This window comes from Euprymna scolopes, chromosome 41 (assembly GCF_053919585.1).
Source record: "Euprymna scolopes isolate OS-2025 chromosome 41, ASM5391958v1, whole genome shotgun sequence".
Lineage (NCBI taxonomy): Eukaryota > Metazoa > Mollusca > Cephalopoda > Sepiida > Sepiolidae > Euprymna > Euprymna scolopes.
In genome coordinates this window covers 28,971,722-28,989,315 of record NC_136522.1, presented here as the reverse complement: position 1 = coordinate 28,989,315, position 17,594 = coordinate 28,971,722, and the positions used below count along the sequence as shown (strand labels likewise).

The following is a 17,594-nucleotide window of genomic DNA, read 5'->3' as shown; positions in this document are numbered from 1 at the left end:
ATCTCCAAATGCACATTTGTATTCCAACTAATCGAGTGGAGCGATAGACATCATTACGTGGATTTTTCCAAAGCCTTAGTCTGTTAATGACGCGGCACACAAGGCAGTATCGTGAATAGACTTGATTTATGAGCACCTCTTTATTGTCATTATTCAATGAAACTTCTTGATATTTGCATATTAGTTTTGAAAATGGACTTCTTATAATTAACTCTCATTTATTGTTTTTATTGAATACATTTTTGGTATGTTCTTAAAGTCTGTCTGTTTGTTCATTACGCTTTTTTTTGGAAATTACTGGGCCGATCTAACTGAAATTTTGTATGAACCTTTATTATTATAAGATGCAGTGAACTAATTATTATGGTATCCATTTGATGTAAAGTTAGAAATTGATAGGGATTAATATGGATTAATAGGAATTAATAGGGATTAGTCATCACAATACTACATTTACTTTAGAAGTTTCTTCGGAAATTACTGAGCCGATCTGGTAAACTTTGATTGCATTTAATTTCTTTTTTCTTTGCTTAAAAAAAGTTTTTTTTAAAACATCAAGTCTCTACAAAGCCACCATTTTCCCACGCATGGAATATTGTTACCACATTTGGGCTTGTACATCTACTACTAGTCTCTCACTCTTAAAACAGGTCCAAAAAATACCCAGTAATTTAATAAGTATCACACTATCAACGAACCTTTGTCTCATCGATTCCATGTTACATTGTTTTACAAGTACCTTGATGGAATGTGCTCTGACGAACTCCCTTGAAGTATATTCGTCTGACTAAACTGAAAAGCAGCAACATTCTACCCCTTTCACTGTAGAGATCTCTAGATGCCGAAATATTTCTAATCTAATATTTTCTTCTCTTGAACTGCTATATTTTAAAATTCCACCCCTTTGTTTCTTGCTTCTTTGAGCGTACTAACGTGCAAAAATTTAAATGTAATGCGAACAGACATCTTGTTGCTTGACTTTCTACATCTTGCTCCTGTAAAAGTGAAAAATAAATAAATGAAAGATACTTACCTCCACAAGGGGGGATAACCAAGTCATTAAAAGGATTTTCTCTGTTGAATACTCCCAGCTTGCTACAAGAAAACTTAAACGGAAACGGCATACACAATGCCTGTCCTGCAGGACATAGAATACTACAGCTGGTTTGATCAAAACGAGGTGGATTTTCACAGGTTTTGTCTGCAAGAATAAAAAAACAAATAAACTGTGAAAAAAAAAACGCTCATCATTAATAATTAATTTCATAATTCTGTTACAAAACTTTTTTTCATGCTAACTAGTTATACAGACTCCGAGATGCGTATGCTTTGCAAAAAAGTGCAAACCTTGAACATTTAGAATAAACTAAGACTCAGTCATGATATGTTTTAGACACAAGCTTATTGGTTATCGACAAAAGTAAAGTTGAAACAGGAATAAAAACATTCTTTCAGAAACACGTAAATAAAAAATGAACACAAGGCAGATACGAGGAGTTTACTCAAATCTAAGGAGACACGTGAACTTAATATATATAATTATAAAACTCAAATGACCTTGTAACGAGTGATGTAACCTACTTTCCGATTTATGACATCCGGTTGCGCATGCGCGAATAAACATTAACCCATAACAACGTAAACAAATGAACACAAATCGCTTCTTTTGCAGATTTTGACCTGTGCACTGAAATATTAACGTTATTATTTCGAAATTATTATTTAACATGAGAAGAGTGGGGGTGTTTTGCAACTATTCTTTATTACAACTATACGGTCGCTATTTTCTTACAACTAAACAACTTTAATCGTTGACAAACATAAGAACAATTGTAGTAAAGTCAAAACTACTACTACTACTACTACTACTACTACTACTACTACTACTACTCTCTATCCGTCCCTTTCCCTTCCTTTCTTCCTTCCTTTTTTATTTTTTGTTTACATTTCTAGATCCAAAATAGTTGTGTGAGAACGGTGAATTTGTTGACACATTTACTAATCTGTTTCAATATTAGTTTTATTTTATTTTATTTATTTAGGTTTTATTTTTTTGCTTCAGGTTTTATTAATTATTATTATTATCATTTTTTAGATTTCAAGTTTCTATAACTTGGTTGAAGGATTCCAATATGGGTTTTTCATTCTTATATTTCTCATCGATAGGTTTTTGCTGCTAAATGAATTTCGTCGGCGTTCGATTCGTAGGAAAATCATGTTTAATTTTCGATTTTTTAGCGATTATTCGGAAAAATAGGTAACTTTACACGAATAGGGAGGATTTTTTTCATGTTTGAGTGATCCGTCCGTGATTTTTCATTTTAATATACTTTCATAGAAATGTTTCTGTTATGTCAAAAAAAAAACAAACTATTTTATTTACGTCACAAGTGTCACGCTTATACATGAATTCCATAGCTAATATAACATACTAACCCAACGGGTCACGGGTAGTCTAGTAGAATTACAAAAGTAAAAAAAAAATACAAAAATAAACAATAAAAAATAAAGCTAGAAAGTTAATCTAAAAAGTATGCTAGAAGATTTGTAAGTTACAAACGAGGGGAAATATAAACTAATGAATTTAGGTAAAGATGGCACTGGTAAAAATGGCACCGGAAAAATGACGCGGTAAAAATGGCAAACGTGTATAAATAGGTAAAAATAGCACTTTGCTCGAGGCACTTATTCCTCTAGTTAAAAATAGGACTACCCTCCCATCAAAAAATATTAAACAAATATTTTTAATATAAATTTACACAAGTTAAGGTGGGGCTAGGCTTTTTATTTTTATTAGGAGCTAATCATGGTCAATATACAAATAAAAATGCTTTCTTCTAGTTTAGCCAATTTTTAACCAACCAGTGTGAAAAGTCTTTATGGAGATAGAGAAAAGGAATACAGACTTCATTACTTTTATATCATCTCTCTTTCTTTCTGCATTCGTTTGTCTGTTCATCATAATTTATAACCCCAGCAAAGTCATTACACCACCACAAGCAAAAAGACTATGCATATAAAATCAACAGTAGGTTCTTTGATATGACAGGGGCGCGTCTGAAATTAATGTTCTGTTTAGAGCACACTTGAAATATGATACTTGATTTTTGCGTTTTAAACTTTAATTCAAGCAATTATAAAAATATATATATAATATTGTATAATTGCGAATTGGGGGAAAACATAAATAAAACAACAAAACCAAAAATTCACTGATAATTTAATAAATATTAGCAAACTAGAACAGTAACCATTCAAAGTTAGCAGTAAAGGGTGTTTAGTCACATTCTTTTCATGAAATTTAACTTCATCTGTAATATAAATTCTGGCGAGAATTTCAATTTCCCAAGTTAATTTATTTATTAAATTGTTTGGTGAAAGTACAGAATAGTTAACAAAGAACCTTCCTTTTACTGCTAACGATGCCTTTCTAAATAATAATGTCATTTCAGCACTGTCAGTAACTTTTATTGAGTGGATGATTTATTTAATTTTTATTTTTACGTGTCATTGTTTATACTCGAAAGATATGACCCTATTGTGTCGGTCATTCTTTTTATTCTCACTTATCGTTCGACATTACGTTTTTTTTTCAAATCAAATAAACGTTTTAAAGTCTACTGCAAAACAGACTCCAAATTCCTACGAGGGGCATGCAACGAAACTTGGCACAGTTATTAGTCTTTCTTTACAAAGGAACCACCCTGCATTTCTCCCATCATTTGATACAGCTCTGGAGACCATTTTTATAAAACACACCAGGTTGGTCCTACAACCACGACGTGACTTCAGAAAACAAGGCTGCATCATCTGGGAAACGCTTTCCTTTCAAAAACAACTTCATGGCTGTAAAGAGGTGAAAGTCAGAGGGTGCAAGGTCAGGAGAATAGGGAAGATGTGAAGGATTTCATAATCACACGCCCGTGCTTCTGATCTGGCGACATGCGAGTTGTGGACCAGAGCGTTGTCCTGCAGGAGGTGGTTACCTTTGCTGATCTTGCCCCGCCTCTTTATTTTGATAGCTTCCCTTAATTTCCTCAAAAGTGGAGCATAATAGGCTCCTGTAATTGTGGTACCCTTTGCCAGGAAATCTGTCACCACTACTCCGTCCTGGTTCCAGAAGACTGTGAGCATGACCTTGCCAACAGAGGACTGCACCCTTGCCTTCTTTGGAGGTGGTGAGTCCAAGTGCTTCCACTGCATTGACTGGCCTTTGGTCTCTGGATCATAGTGATCATCAGTCTTTTGAAAAACTTTGACTCATCTTCTTGGCACATCTCCAAATTCATCCTCGAGCACTCGATGCGTACTCGCTTGTGGAATGGTGTGAGCAACCTGGGAATCCATCTGCCAGACACCTTATGCATATGCATCTAGTCATGAATGATAGTTTCCACAGATCCTGGACTAATCTTGACATCTTGGGCTATTTGACGAATAGTAATGTGTCGATCTTCCAAAATGGCAGCCTCAACTTGACGGACAGATACCTCATCAATGGCAGAAGGGGGGCGACCAGGTCTGGAAGCTTTTTCCACAGACTTCCGGCCATGTTTGAATTCACGATGCTAGCGTTTTACAAGGTCATATGATGAGGCATTATAACCATAAGTGTCTTTCATTTCATCAAAAGTCTCCTGTGGTGTGCGTCCTTTCAAATACAAGAACCGGATCACTGCTCGGCATTCACCAGGCTCAATTTCATTCCTGACTCAGTTCAAACACCTGTAAAACAGAAACCACAATTAGTTCAGAGCTGTAATTTGCCACATAACTCGTAGAGATATAAATTATTGCACATGCAAAATTTTAGATAGATCAGACAATTGGAAGTGGGTCAGGGGCATTACTTATGTCACGCCCTTCGTATTATAAAAAATTTTATTTGATTATTTGTAAATGTAAATTTGTAAATCAAATTTTCCAATTGTCTATATAACAATATGTTTTTTAAAAGTAAAACTCGTTTTGGTGCAATAAAATTATAAGCATTTGCTGCCAGAGATTAAATAAGTTTTCAATTTCAAGACTTAAAAATAAACTGAATTTAGATAAATATGACAGCGGTAAAATTTTATTTAGATTCTTTAAAAATTATCATACAATTATATTTATGATAAAATAATTATTCAATAAAATGTTATAATTATTTTTTCGGCGCTTCTACAGAATTCGAATCTAACCAAATCGACTTTTTCCAAATTAAAACTGAGAGAGCTTAGCTCTATTTAAAACAAGAGGAATAGGAACTTTGCTCGCACTTCTTGCAGTGTCCTTTTTTCACAGTCAAACTGCCATTTTTAACTAATTATTCACTTTTGCCATTTTTACTGGTGTCATTTTTACCGTGCCATTTTTGCCGATGCTATTTTTACCGAGCACCATAAATTACCGCGTGGGGAAAAAGTAAAAAAGTTTGTTTAGATAAAAGATATAATACTATAACATGATACTAGCACTATGCAGTTCTATCCTTAGTGAGAAGGAAGGTAATTATACTACCGGTAATGCTAAAAAAATTTCAAAATACTTAAAATGATAAAAAATTACACTATGAGGTTTGTGAAGCAGGCAGCTAAATAGATTGGAGACGAACACCTGAAGTCTCTGCCAGATACATGTTTTAAGGAATTCCCACAGAACAAAGAATCGGTAAAGAGAGATAAATATTAAGGGAGTATTCTACATTAGGCTGAAGACTATTCATGACGACACAGTAACTTGAACTTTTATTCACTCAAGAGAATCTCACGCATACGCAGACATAATCAAAGTAAGTTCATATTTTGATTATCATAAATAATGAAAGCAAAATGATATTCATTATTTTCCTTTCTGATGAATTAGACATTAACTCTGTTAACAGTGGAAAGCCGAATCCCGAGGTCTGCAGCGAATTAACATTGATTAACTTTACCTTAAGATTGACCTAGCATATTGAAATTTACTTTATAATATACACATACATGACAGAAGAAAATAGACACTGTTATGATCTTTATTGACGGTGATTGTTGTCAGAGGGTCGTTATGAGAGATAATATCTATAATAATAATAATAATAATAATAATAATAATAATAATAATAATAATAATAATAATATAAAGCATTTCACGTTCGTTCGTATGTTATCACCTTTCACACTCATTTTTAAGAAAATAACAACAGAGTGGGGATTAGACTGACATCGCTCAGGTAAGCAATTCCGTCCAATTTTAAATTTTATTGTTCCCAAATCAAATTGTGTTATCTTGTTAACTACTGCAATATAATTCACAATAAATAGGGTTTTACTAAAAGTGTACGACCAAAATTATGCCCGATCAATGTACGACTGACTACTCCTGCTGGTTGTCATCAAGAAACAAGGTGTAATGTTTCTTGAATCGGTGGGAACCGAATCGGACATTTAAGTCGTGCCGAATTTGATCGTAAGTTGGTTGGTTAATTTTAATGCATCGAAAACCAAGATTCTTTCCTTTTATCCTAATCGCTTTGATTCCCATCACGCCCCACTTGAAATGAATGGCTCTAGTTTTGGGGAAGCCCCATGTCTGGACAAGCTTCTGGGTCTGACTTTCACTCCTGATCTGCAATGAAACACATACATCAAATTTGTTGCCTTCGATGTGTCCTTGAACACTAGTTTTATCTTGCCAATCTAATTAGATCGTCCTTGGTGTTCCTTCCAGTACAGTTTGTGTTGCAATCAAAAGAGTTGGGGGACCAGATGTTGGAGCTGGTGAAGTTATGGGAATTCTCAGATAGTTATTTCTATTTGTATTTGTGAGGGGTGGTGGAAGTACAGTAAGTTGAATCCTGCTACCACATATATGGCCTTTAACAGCAACGCACATTACTCAGCAGCTGACAACAGTGGACAGCAACTTAGTATAACCATTTGAATTTAGTTCCATTTTGGAAATATAGGGCAGCATGAGATGATCTTCACTAGAAACACGCCCAAAGACTATCATATTTTGAAGTTCATAGAATAAGCTTCTGCCGTCGATTCATCCGATTGAATTTTTTGTTCCGTTTCTATCTTCTTCAGCCTCCCTTAGTATATCTTCCACATTGATTGGTAGTTCCTTGATCATATTATATAGTATTTGTGTATAGTCCTTGAAGTGAATAGTATCAGTAAGTAAAGAATTGCCTTTTAGAAAGGTTTTATTAACTGTAAAATACACGTACGCTCTTGAAAGGATCGAGCGGGAAAATGAAACAGAGGGCGCTTTTATTATGAATGTCAATCCCAAGGGGGATAACTCTTAACAACAAATTAAATCATAACATTTTCCCCGTCCTAAAGTATTCAAGTAAGGGGTAATTAATTATAGACAAATTTTTTTTTTTTTTTTTTTTTTTTTACAATCACATAAGAATCATTTTATTTACAAATAACATATGAACCCAAACTGCATTTTTTTCAGTATTTAGTCACAAAATCCTTATATTTACTAGGGAATTGTCGAACTCGGGACGACCTCCGCACAGATTGGCAGGAATGCTGATTTTCAGTATTATTTTTTAGTGAAATCTGATTTTCTTCAAGATCAGACGATTGATTTTTGTCTTCCTCATGACCAATGTTTTCATTAGTAGAAGGTTCAAATAAAGTCTCTGAAGTAGTAGGATTATTATTAGAGTTTTCTTCATTTGATGAGTTTGGAGCTAAGTCTCGAACGTTGACAGTGGTTTCAGTACCAGAAGGTAGTTGAACATAAGCGTAGTGGGGGTTGACATCTATTAGGGTGGCAGGCGTTACAGGAGGGTCATGTTTACTTGTTTTAGTGTGGTTTCTAATATATATTGGGCCTGGTTTAACCCAAGAAGGAATTGAAATTCCGGAAGCAGATTTACGACTATATTTAAATAGTCTATCATGGGGAGTCATATTAGTGGCAGTACAAAGTAATGATCTAATTGAATGAAGTGCGTCCGGTAGTATGTCTTCCCAATAAGGTAGTTTCATTTGATTAGAATGTAATGTTGTTTGAATGGCCTTCCATAAGGTACCGTTGAGTTTTTCAATCTGTCCATTACCTTCAGGATGATATCTACTTGTTTTAGAAGTAGCAATTCCTTTTTTGTGTAAAAAATCCTTTATTTCTCTTGCTAAGAAATCAGAAGCACGGTCAGTATGTATCATGTCAGGCAAACCAAAAATTGAAAAGAGTTTGTTTAGACAGTGGATAATGGTTTTGCTTGTCATATCTCTGCAAGGAAAAGCGAAAGGAAAACGGGAATACTCATCAATTAGAGTAAGTAGATATTTGTTGCCATGTATAGAAGTAGGTAGAGGGCCTTTAAAATCAAGATTTAATCGTTGAAAAGGTAATATGGCTTGAATGAGAGTCCCTCCATTGGTATTGGCGAATTTGGGTTTCAGTAATTGACAGGATGAGCAAGAGTCAGTAATATTCTTAATTTGATCCAAAGTAAAAGGGAGGTTCCTCGTTCTTATAAAATGGCTTAGTCTTGAAACACCAGGATGACATAATTGTTTATGTAAATCACGAAGATCTTGTAGATTGTAAGTAAGAGCAGAGATGCGAGAGAATGTGTCAGCATCAATATTTTCAGGTCCAGGTCGATAAACTATAGTGAAATTGTATTGGGATAATTCTATACGCCAACGACATATTTTGTCATTCTTAATTTTTGATTTTCTTTTATTGTCGAATATGAAGCTGATGCTCTTCTGATCTGTGATGACTTTAAAGTGCCTGCCGAGTAGAAAATGTCGCCACTTACGGAGAGCTTCTACAATAGCGGCTGCCTCTTTTTCTACTGCATGGTGCTTAATTTCGTTAGTATTGAGAGTTCTTGAAAAAAATGCAATAGGACGACCTTCTTGATTTAGTGTTGCAGCAATGCAATAGTTACTAGCGTCCGTTTCTACTTCAAATTCTTTATTTGGATCTACCGTTATTAAAGTGGCGTCTTTTAGATCATTTTTCAATGTTTGAAAAGATTTTAATACAGATGGAGGTAGTGGAAATTCTTTGTTTTGATTTAGTAATAAAATTTTATCAGAAATTTTTTTAATGAATTTGCAGTAATAGGAAAACATTCCAACTATTCTTTTGTGAGATTTAAGATTCAGCGGAGGTGGCATTTCGAGTAATGGTTTTAGTCTTTGATAATCGGGAGCTATTTGATTATTTTCTATGGTGTAGCCGAGTAGAGTAATAGAACTAGAAGAAATTATGCTTTTATTTTCATTTAAAGTGATGTTATATTGTTTAGCAATTTTGTAGAATTTTTGAAGATTGTAATCGTGTTCTTCTTGATTTTTTCCACATCTAGTTACGTTATCAACATACACAAAGGTATCGGTTAGATTTTCTTTTTCTATAATATAGTCTATGCTCCTCTGGAAAGCACTTACTCCATTGGTGACGCCAAAAGGAAGACGAGTAAATTGAAAAAGTTTGCCACTTACTTCAAACGCAGTGAATTTACGATCAGCATGATTTATAGGTATTTGGTGATAAGCAGATTTTAGGTCGAGAGTAGAGAAGATGTTATATTGAGCGATGTCGTCAACCATCTTATTGATATTAGGCATTGGGTAAGCGTCTAGTTCCGTGAATCTATTAATGGTATCGCTGTAGTCGACTACCATTCTTTTCTTATGATTCGCATTCGAAGTTACAAGAACTTGCGCTCGCCACGGAGATATCGAAGGTTCAATTATGCCTTCTTTCAACATTCTAGCAGTCTCTTCTTTTATGAATTTGTTGGCGGCAAAAGTGTAACGTCGGGATTTTGTCGCAATAGGAGTAGTATGAGGAGAAAGATTAGAAAAGAGAGGAGGGGGTGGAACGTTTATGGTAGGAAAAAAAATTATTCGTGTTTATAGCTCCAATTATAAGTTTGTCTCTAGGACCGTCGAATTTAAGTGTTACTTTTTTATATTTTTTTAAAATATCTTTTCCGATTATTAAATCAATGAAAAGGTTTTCAATGATTTCAATTGTTATTCCAGAATGGGTTTTATCTTTCAGTATTAAATCCACGACAGCTTCGCCAGTTATTTTAGCATGTTGATCGGAAGCAGCCAGAGCTATAGTTTTGTTTTTAGGTATTGTGAAGAGTTTAAGTTTTTTAGCAGTATTTTCATTAATGAATGTTTTTACACTGCCGGAGTCCACCATAGCGTTCACGAAGTGCCCGTTAATTTGGCATTGAGTGAATGTGACATCTTTGGAGTTAGTTCCTAGCTAGGATAGAGAAGGTGAGGGGTAGTCAGAGTCGTCATAAAGAACAGCAGTATGAGTGTTAGAAATAGAAGATTTACACACTTTAGCCCAATGACCATTTTTTTTGCATTTTTTACATTCGGCGTTTCGTGCAGGACATAAATATCGAGGATGACGTGATTTTCTACAGAAAAAACAAACCCCTTTTGGATGCATATTTTCTTTAGTCACAGCTATACGATTGTAGCCCGAAGGATTATTTGTAGCTGCTACAGTAAAGTTATTTGCGTAGCTTATCGAATGCTTTTCTGCTTGTTCAAGAGATCTGGCCGTGGCATATGTGTCTTGTAAAGTCAGGATGGGTTTTTCTAACAGTCGTTGTCGGATGGACGAAGAAGAAATTCCGCCGATGAAAGCTTCCCGAATGTATTGATTTTTGTTTTCTTCAGCAGAAACCGCTTCGAAGTTACATGTTTTGGCAAGCATTTCCAATTGTAGTATGAAGGCATCTATATTTTGTGTTGTTTGTTGCTTCGTCGTCATCAATCGATATCTATTATAAACAATATTTTCAGGTTTTAAATAAGCGGCGTCCAATGTTCTTAATGCACTATCGTAGTCGGTTTTATCGCTTATTAAATCGAAAACAGAGGCTGAAATACAATTGATCAAGGCAAAGAAATTATCTGAAGTGTTTTCGATTAATCCGTTATTATGTGAGCGGATATAATTCTGGAGGGTTAATTTCCAATGCCTATAGGATTTTTCGGAATTAGGGCATGTAGGTTCCACCTCGAATCTGTCGGGACGTAAGATTCGATCCATTATTTTTTTTTTTTTACAGTTAATAAAATTGAAGTGAATAGTATCAGTAAGTAAAGAATTGCCTTTTAGAAAGGTTTTATTAACTGTAAAATACACGTACGCTCTTGAAAGGATCGAGCGGGAAAATGAAACAGAGGGCGCTTTTATTATGAATGTCAATCCCAAGGGGGATAACTCTTAACAACAAATTAAATCATAACAGTCCTTTTCACTTTGTAGTGATGCTATTACTGTGTCTTCTAGCGTTTCCCTTGATTTCGGGATTAATCGCAACAATCTGTCTGCGTGACAATCCGTCTGCTTCTGACTTTGTGGCATGGTCTCTGGCATTAGTAGAAGCCATCTCATTCAAAGCATCTTTGAGTATTGCCAAGAATCATATAAACAATTAATATAAATCGGTATAAATTTTATATTTTAGCAAAGAAATATAATGAAGGCTATATACGAAATATGCATGCATAATAAAATTGAAATAAATGAAACATTAAGAGAATAAAAAGTCACCAGGTAGCAAGATTATAAACAAAGTTTTGTTAATGAAAATTTGGGAAAAACAAAATTTTATAACAGAACATGTTTAAATATAAAAGTTATTTTTATGTTAGTAAATGTCCATAGTGCAAACACGTGTTTGGTAGAGAAAGTACAGTAAATAGTCACAAGGTTTAGAAACGTGAAAGTTAAAATATTTACCGTGTGAATATGAATGTAAAAGTATGTGTTGTAGACCCGTGTTAAGGGTCACAAATGAAAGAAACCACAAGTAGTGTAAAGTGTATAAAATATATTATGTATTTATCATAAAGAATACAGGAGCCACTGAAGTAGTATGAGAGGAACGTATTCGTAGCATGCGGTTAAACATGGTATGAATGTCTCCATTTAATCTCTGAGACCAGTGGTATTCAAAGGACTGGTTGATTCCACTTAGTTCGTAAATAGGGATGATTTGTACCCCCACAACACCCACTCCTGAGATTTTTATTCCCTTGGGATAATCGTATAGCTCTTTTTCCTGTGGTTGATTTCTATCGGGTCGGTCATTTTCCTTTTTCTGGAGGACCGGCGTTGTCTCGTTACTTGTGGTGTTACCAAGTCGAACACGCCATATATCTGCCCATTATCTCTTTTTGTTCAGCAGGAGGTTGTCTGTCATCCTCTGTGATATATTTCCAAATTTGGTTTAAATGTTTCTTGTGAGTAAATCTTGGATCATCTGCCCGATCCTTTTCTGGACCTTTCCTAGTTCCCACATCGTACTATTATTTTTGTATACCTGGAAAATACCTTTTAATCCGGTAAATATCTCTTTTAGGAACTAATAGTATTTGGCGCTTTCACCTGTTTTGGCAAAAGTTTCTCGAAGACCAGCCTAATTTTCCTCGCAAAAATTAACTCTTGACATTTTCGATGGAGTGTTTTCATTTGGCGTAATTCGGTAAACTTGTAAAAACTGTTGTAGCGCCTTTTCTGAAGGCGTTCCTTTAGCCTTCTTCAAGTCTCTTTTCAGCGTGTCTACAAACCTCTCTGCCTGACTGTTCGATTGGGGGTGATAAGTTGGCGTCATTATGTGGTTTACCTGGAAATCCTCGCAGAAGTGAATTGTGTGCCATTGTCTGACACCAAACCTAGCGAATAATTCGTGAAGAGCACTGATTGTAAAATCCGTTGTTGGACTTTTACATTGAAATACCTCAGGCCATTTTGAAAAACTGTCTACCACTATTAAATAATAGTTTCCATCCAGTGGACCTTCGTAATCTACGTGTATTCTTTGCCATGGGTAGTCTGCTTAAGGCCACGGGCTAAATTGTATTGGGGGAGCTTTTGCAGCCAATGCGCATCCCTTACACGACTTTACTGTGCCTTCTATATCAGTGTCCATACTCTTCCAATAAACGTAGGACCTCATGAAGCTCTTCATTCGCGTAGCCCCAAGGTGCCCCGTATGGAAATCCTTTAGAATTTTATTTTGTAGTGTAGCTGGGATTACTACTCTTTCTCTGTACAACAGTGCCTCATTGCACATAGAATAAACTTCCGCCGCCGATTCATCAGATTGAATGTTTTGTTTCGTTTCTTTGATGAAACTCTTCTTCAACCTCCCTTATTATATCTTCCAAATTGATTAGTAGTTCCTTGATCGTATTACATAGTATTTGTGCATAGTCCTTTTCACTTTGTAGTGATGCTATTACTGTGCCTTCTAGCGGTTCCCTTGATTTCGGGATTAATCGCGACAATCCGTCTGCGTGACTTAACTTCGCAGATGTAAGAAACTCCATACTGAAATCGTAATTCTTTGCAGTTGGCTGTGTAAGTTGGCAGACCTTTTTTAGATCCAAAGATGGTTATTAACAGCTTATGGTCAGTTTGCAATTTAAACTTACGACCGTGTAAAAATCGGTGGAACTTTGTAACAGTGCTTTCTTTTCGATTTGGGAGTAATTCTTCTCGACAGGAAGTAAAGTTCTTGACGCATGGACGATCGGCTTAGTAGACCCATCAGCCATCTTGTGTAGAATGCACGCCCCAATACCATAAGAACTTGCGTCAGTTGCGACAATAATCTCTTGTTTTGGATTGAAATGAGTCAGGGATAAATCTGACGTTAATTCATCTTTTAATTTCTCAAACGCTGCCTGGCACTTAGGCATCCAGCTCATTTTTTGTCCCTTTTTAATAGTACATTCAATGGTGCACGCAATTCATGCATGTTCTTAATGAACGTTTGATAATAGTTCGCGGTCCCTAAAAAACTCTGCAATGTAGTTACATTATGAGTTCCTGGCATGTCTTTTGTAGCTGTGAACCGTTCTGGATCGTGTTTCCCCTCGTTCTTATCTATTATATGACCCAGGTATTTAATTCGTTCCAAAAAATTCACATTTTGCTTCCTTCAATGTGAATCCGTATTCTTTTATTTTGTCAAACACTTGAAATACATGATCTCCATGTTCTTCAACATGTTGACTAAGCATAAGAATATCGTACAGATATCCTATTGCAAAATCCAAACCGCTTAGCAAAGTATCAATTACCTGTTGGAAAATTGTTATTTTTATACCAAATGCTTATCTTTTGAATTTATAAAGTCGTTGTTTCGAGCTATCTTCCTCTACTGGTATTTGTAGGTACGCCTCGCTAAAGCCTATTTTGGACAAATATTTTCCGCCATTTTACTTAGCAAATATTTCGTCTAGGTTTGGTAGCTGGTAGTGATGGTCATTGAGTGCCGCATTCAATCCGGTTGAAAAGTCCGCACATACCCTAATCTCTTTAGATTTTTTTCACGTATACAGTGGGGCTGCCAACTCATTATAGTTAATAGGGGTTAAAATTCCAGTGTTAACTAGTCTTTCATATTCTTTTTCAATTTTTTCCCTCGAAACGAACAGTAGGATCCGTGGCTTTTTGAATATTGGTTTTGCTTCATCCAGCAATTCGAATCTCGTCTTTATTTTTTGTGCATCCAAGCTTTTCGAAGAAAACATTTGGGAAAGATTTAGTGAGATCGTTTTTGAGTTTATCGGCTTCGGTCGTTAAGTTTTCGACTTTGTAACAAAAATCACTCATTGCCGAGTCCCATAATTGAAATTCGTGAATCCAATCGATCCCGAATAAGTTCGTTGCGTTCCTTAGAACGAAAACTTTTAGCTTTTTTGTCGTTCTTTTTAGTGACACATTAATAACTACCCCAATCCTCAAAATTTATTTTTTCACCAGTTACCGATTTTGCGACTTTATTTGTCTTTGTCAACGTGGGCTTCCCTGTTCTCTTCTACGTGTTCATAATTGATAAATCCGACCCTGAATCGAACTGCAGTTTTACTTCTTTATTTCTGATTCTCGCCGTAACATATTTCCTTATGTTCTCTGTTGGTGAAGGATCCATTTTTTCAGTTTTTACTTAGCTCCTTTTTGCTACTTTCACTCTGCAATATGAGGCCTTGTGCCTTGCTCGCTTGCATAGGTCACATGTTATTTTCCTTGTGTACTGACATGTATTGTACCCATGAGGTCTCCCACATTTGCTACAAGGGGTCCTAGGATTTTGTCTATCCTGATAATTTTGTGAAGGGTTCTTTTTGCCTCTTCCTTGGTAATTGCTGGCGGGCGGGGGTCCTTTATTTTTAAAGAGTATTTTTTTAATGTGAGCGATAGCTGCTTCCTCTACGTTTCAGGAATCTTGCTTTATGGCCACAAACCGCTGACAATCTTCAGCCAGTTTCTGACGCGTCAAATCAGGTTCTAATTCCAATTTATTTAGAGCACGACGTCTTATATCGGCGTCTTTTGTGCCTATCAAACCTTGCATTTGAAATTGACCGCCGTTAATGACGACAATTTTAAATCGTCACAGTGCTTATTAACTATAGACGCAAAAGTCGTATAGTCCTGACTTCCCTTACGTGTAAGATTCATGCATTTCCATCTTTTATGAAAAAGGCTTCTTTTTGGACAGTATAACTCCATTAAAAGTTTGACTGCCTCATCAAACGACAATTCGTTGGTTTTTCTTGGTAAAATATAGTCCACGAATTTGTTATTTTCGGATGTAACTAACTTCCATAGCAATAAACGAACCTTTTTTTGATCCGTCAATGCACTGCAATCAATTTTAAAAAGGTCTTCAAATCTTCTGAAATATGCCTCAAACGTTAGGTCTTCCTTAGGAGCACAGTGAAATGTATTAATAGCTGACCAGATCGCATTTTAGGGAAAAGCCGTACTGGTTTCTTCTCCGCTGTCCTTATTCACTAAAACTTGCGTTATCAAATCCATTTTTTATCTGACTGGTTTTGTTGCTCTAAATGTCATTTTTTTTCAATCCAATATTTGTTCGTTCATTTCTTTCCTATCTCTTTCCTGTTTTTCCTCGAAGGATTTCATTAAATCTAACTGCTTTTCCAATATTTGTTCGTTCATTTCTTTCTTTCCTCTTCTTGTTTTTCCTCGAAATATTTTATTAAATTTAACTGTTTTTCTTCGTTTTGTTTCTGCATTTCCAAATGGCTTCTCGCAACCTTTTTTCAAGTTCTAATTGTTAACTTTGTTAGAATTTTCAAAATTTGTTTTGCAAAATCGTCCGTTTTTTTTGGGGGGGGGCAATGTGGAATTACTTAATGACAAAATGAGTTGTTTTCGTCCATTTTATTTATTTATTTATTGTTTTTGTTTTTGGAAGGTTTCGAATTACCTTATATGCCAAAATGTTTTTTTCAGAAACAACACAATTCGTTGATTTACTTCTCCAATTGTACCAACTCAATAGAAGAAAAAAACCTTTACAAAATTCGTACCTGGTTATTTAACGAATATTTCTTCCATGTATTTAATTTCTCGTGTGGCAATTTTCCTGAGAAAATAATTCGGTGTTTGCATTTATGCAGAAAGCACTAGATTTCGTTTGTCATTTTTCAATTTTCGTAACGTGTAGGTACTGGGTTCAATTCCTTGTTGATCCTACACATTTTTTCCTCTTTTTTCCTTAAAAAGAAAAAAGTTATTCATCTGTGAAAGAGAGTTTATAGCATTTATTTAATATTGGCTATTCTTTTCGATTTCTGTGCGAAAAATAATGTCCTTTTCTCGTTAACAGTTTGTTTGTCGTGCTTAACGAAATCGTTTTTCTTCTTCTTTGACGTGCAGTTCCGTCGACCAGTGAAAACTTTATTTTAATTGGATTAAAATTCGTCGTCTTTTTTAATTTGTGCGAATACTCGGTTTAGCCAATAAAATAAAATATACTATCATTTACTTTTGCAAGAGTTTTTTCTTTTTCCAACGCTAATGCCTTTCAACCATAGAACGTATTAGCAAGACATGCTTTTTAGAACGACAAAGTTTTTTTTGTACTTACTGAAACTTGGTCTCCTTAATTCGATAGTAATAATTCTCCACGCAATTCGTCTTATGAGTTCTGCTTCAGTTCGTAGTTTACGTTTTAATAGCCTTTTTAACAGCAAAATAAGGCTTTTTGATGACGTCTTTCTAAAATCCTTTTTTCGGAAAAAAATTGTTGTTCTTTTTCGAAGTCTTCTTTATCCCATGTTTATGGATTTTTACGCTCGAATGTTGTTTTTTTTCCAACGTAGACAAGTAGTTTTCCCCGTTTTCACAGAACTTTTGAAAAATAAATACTTTTGAATCTTCGAATTTCCCCCGAGTTTAAAAACTAAATTATTTCGAATATGTGCGTGTGCCTTTTTTTTCTTGAATCATTTAGGTCGTCAAATTTTTTAAATGGCTGTTTTTTTTTGTTTTGTTTTTTTAGAGTAAATCCTTGCCCGAATATTCGTCATTCAGTTGTTGTTAGCAATTATTGTAGATTGGTCCGGGAAGTTCCTGAATTCTACTCGTCAGCCAGTTCTTGTAAACCCGTGTTAAGGGTCACAAATGAAAGAAACCACAAGTACTGTAAAGTGTATAAAATATGATATGTATTTATCATAAAGAATACAGGAGCCACTAAAGTGGTATGAGAGGGCGTGTTCGTAGCATGCGGTTAAACATGGTATGAATGTCTCCATTCAGTCTCTGAAACCAGTGGT

General features: G+C 35.1%; 1 protein-coding gene across 2 annotated transcripts in view; it reads right to left on the bottom strand.

The window, feature by feature from the left end:
* LOC145266452 (uncharacterized) overlaps window positions 1–17,594 on the bottom strand; it is a 582,076-nt gene that overhangs the window by 190,412 nt on the left and 374,070 nt on the right. For both annotated transcript variants that reach the window (XM_080122128.1, XM_080122127.1), the window contains exon 27: window positions 1,034–1,201. In XM_080122128.1, the coding sequence (XP_079978254.1) occupies window positions 1,034–1,201 (168 nt within the window). The remainder of the gene's footprint in view (window positions 1–1,033; window positions 1,202–17,594) is intronic.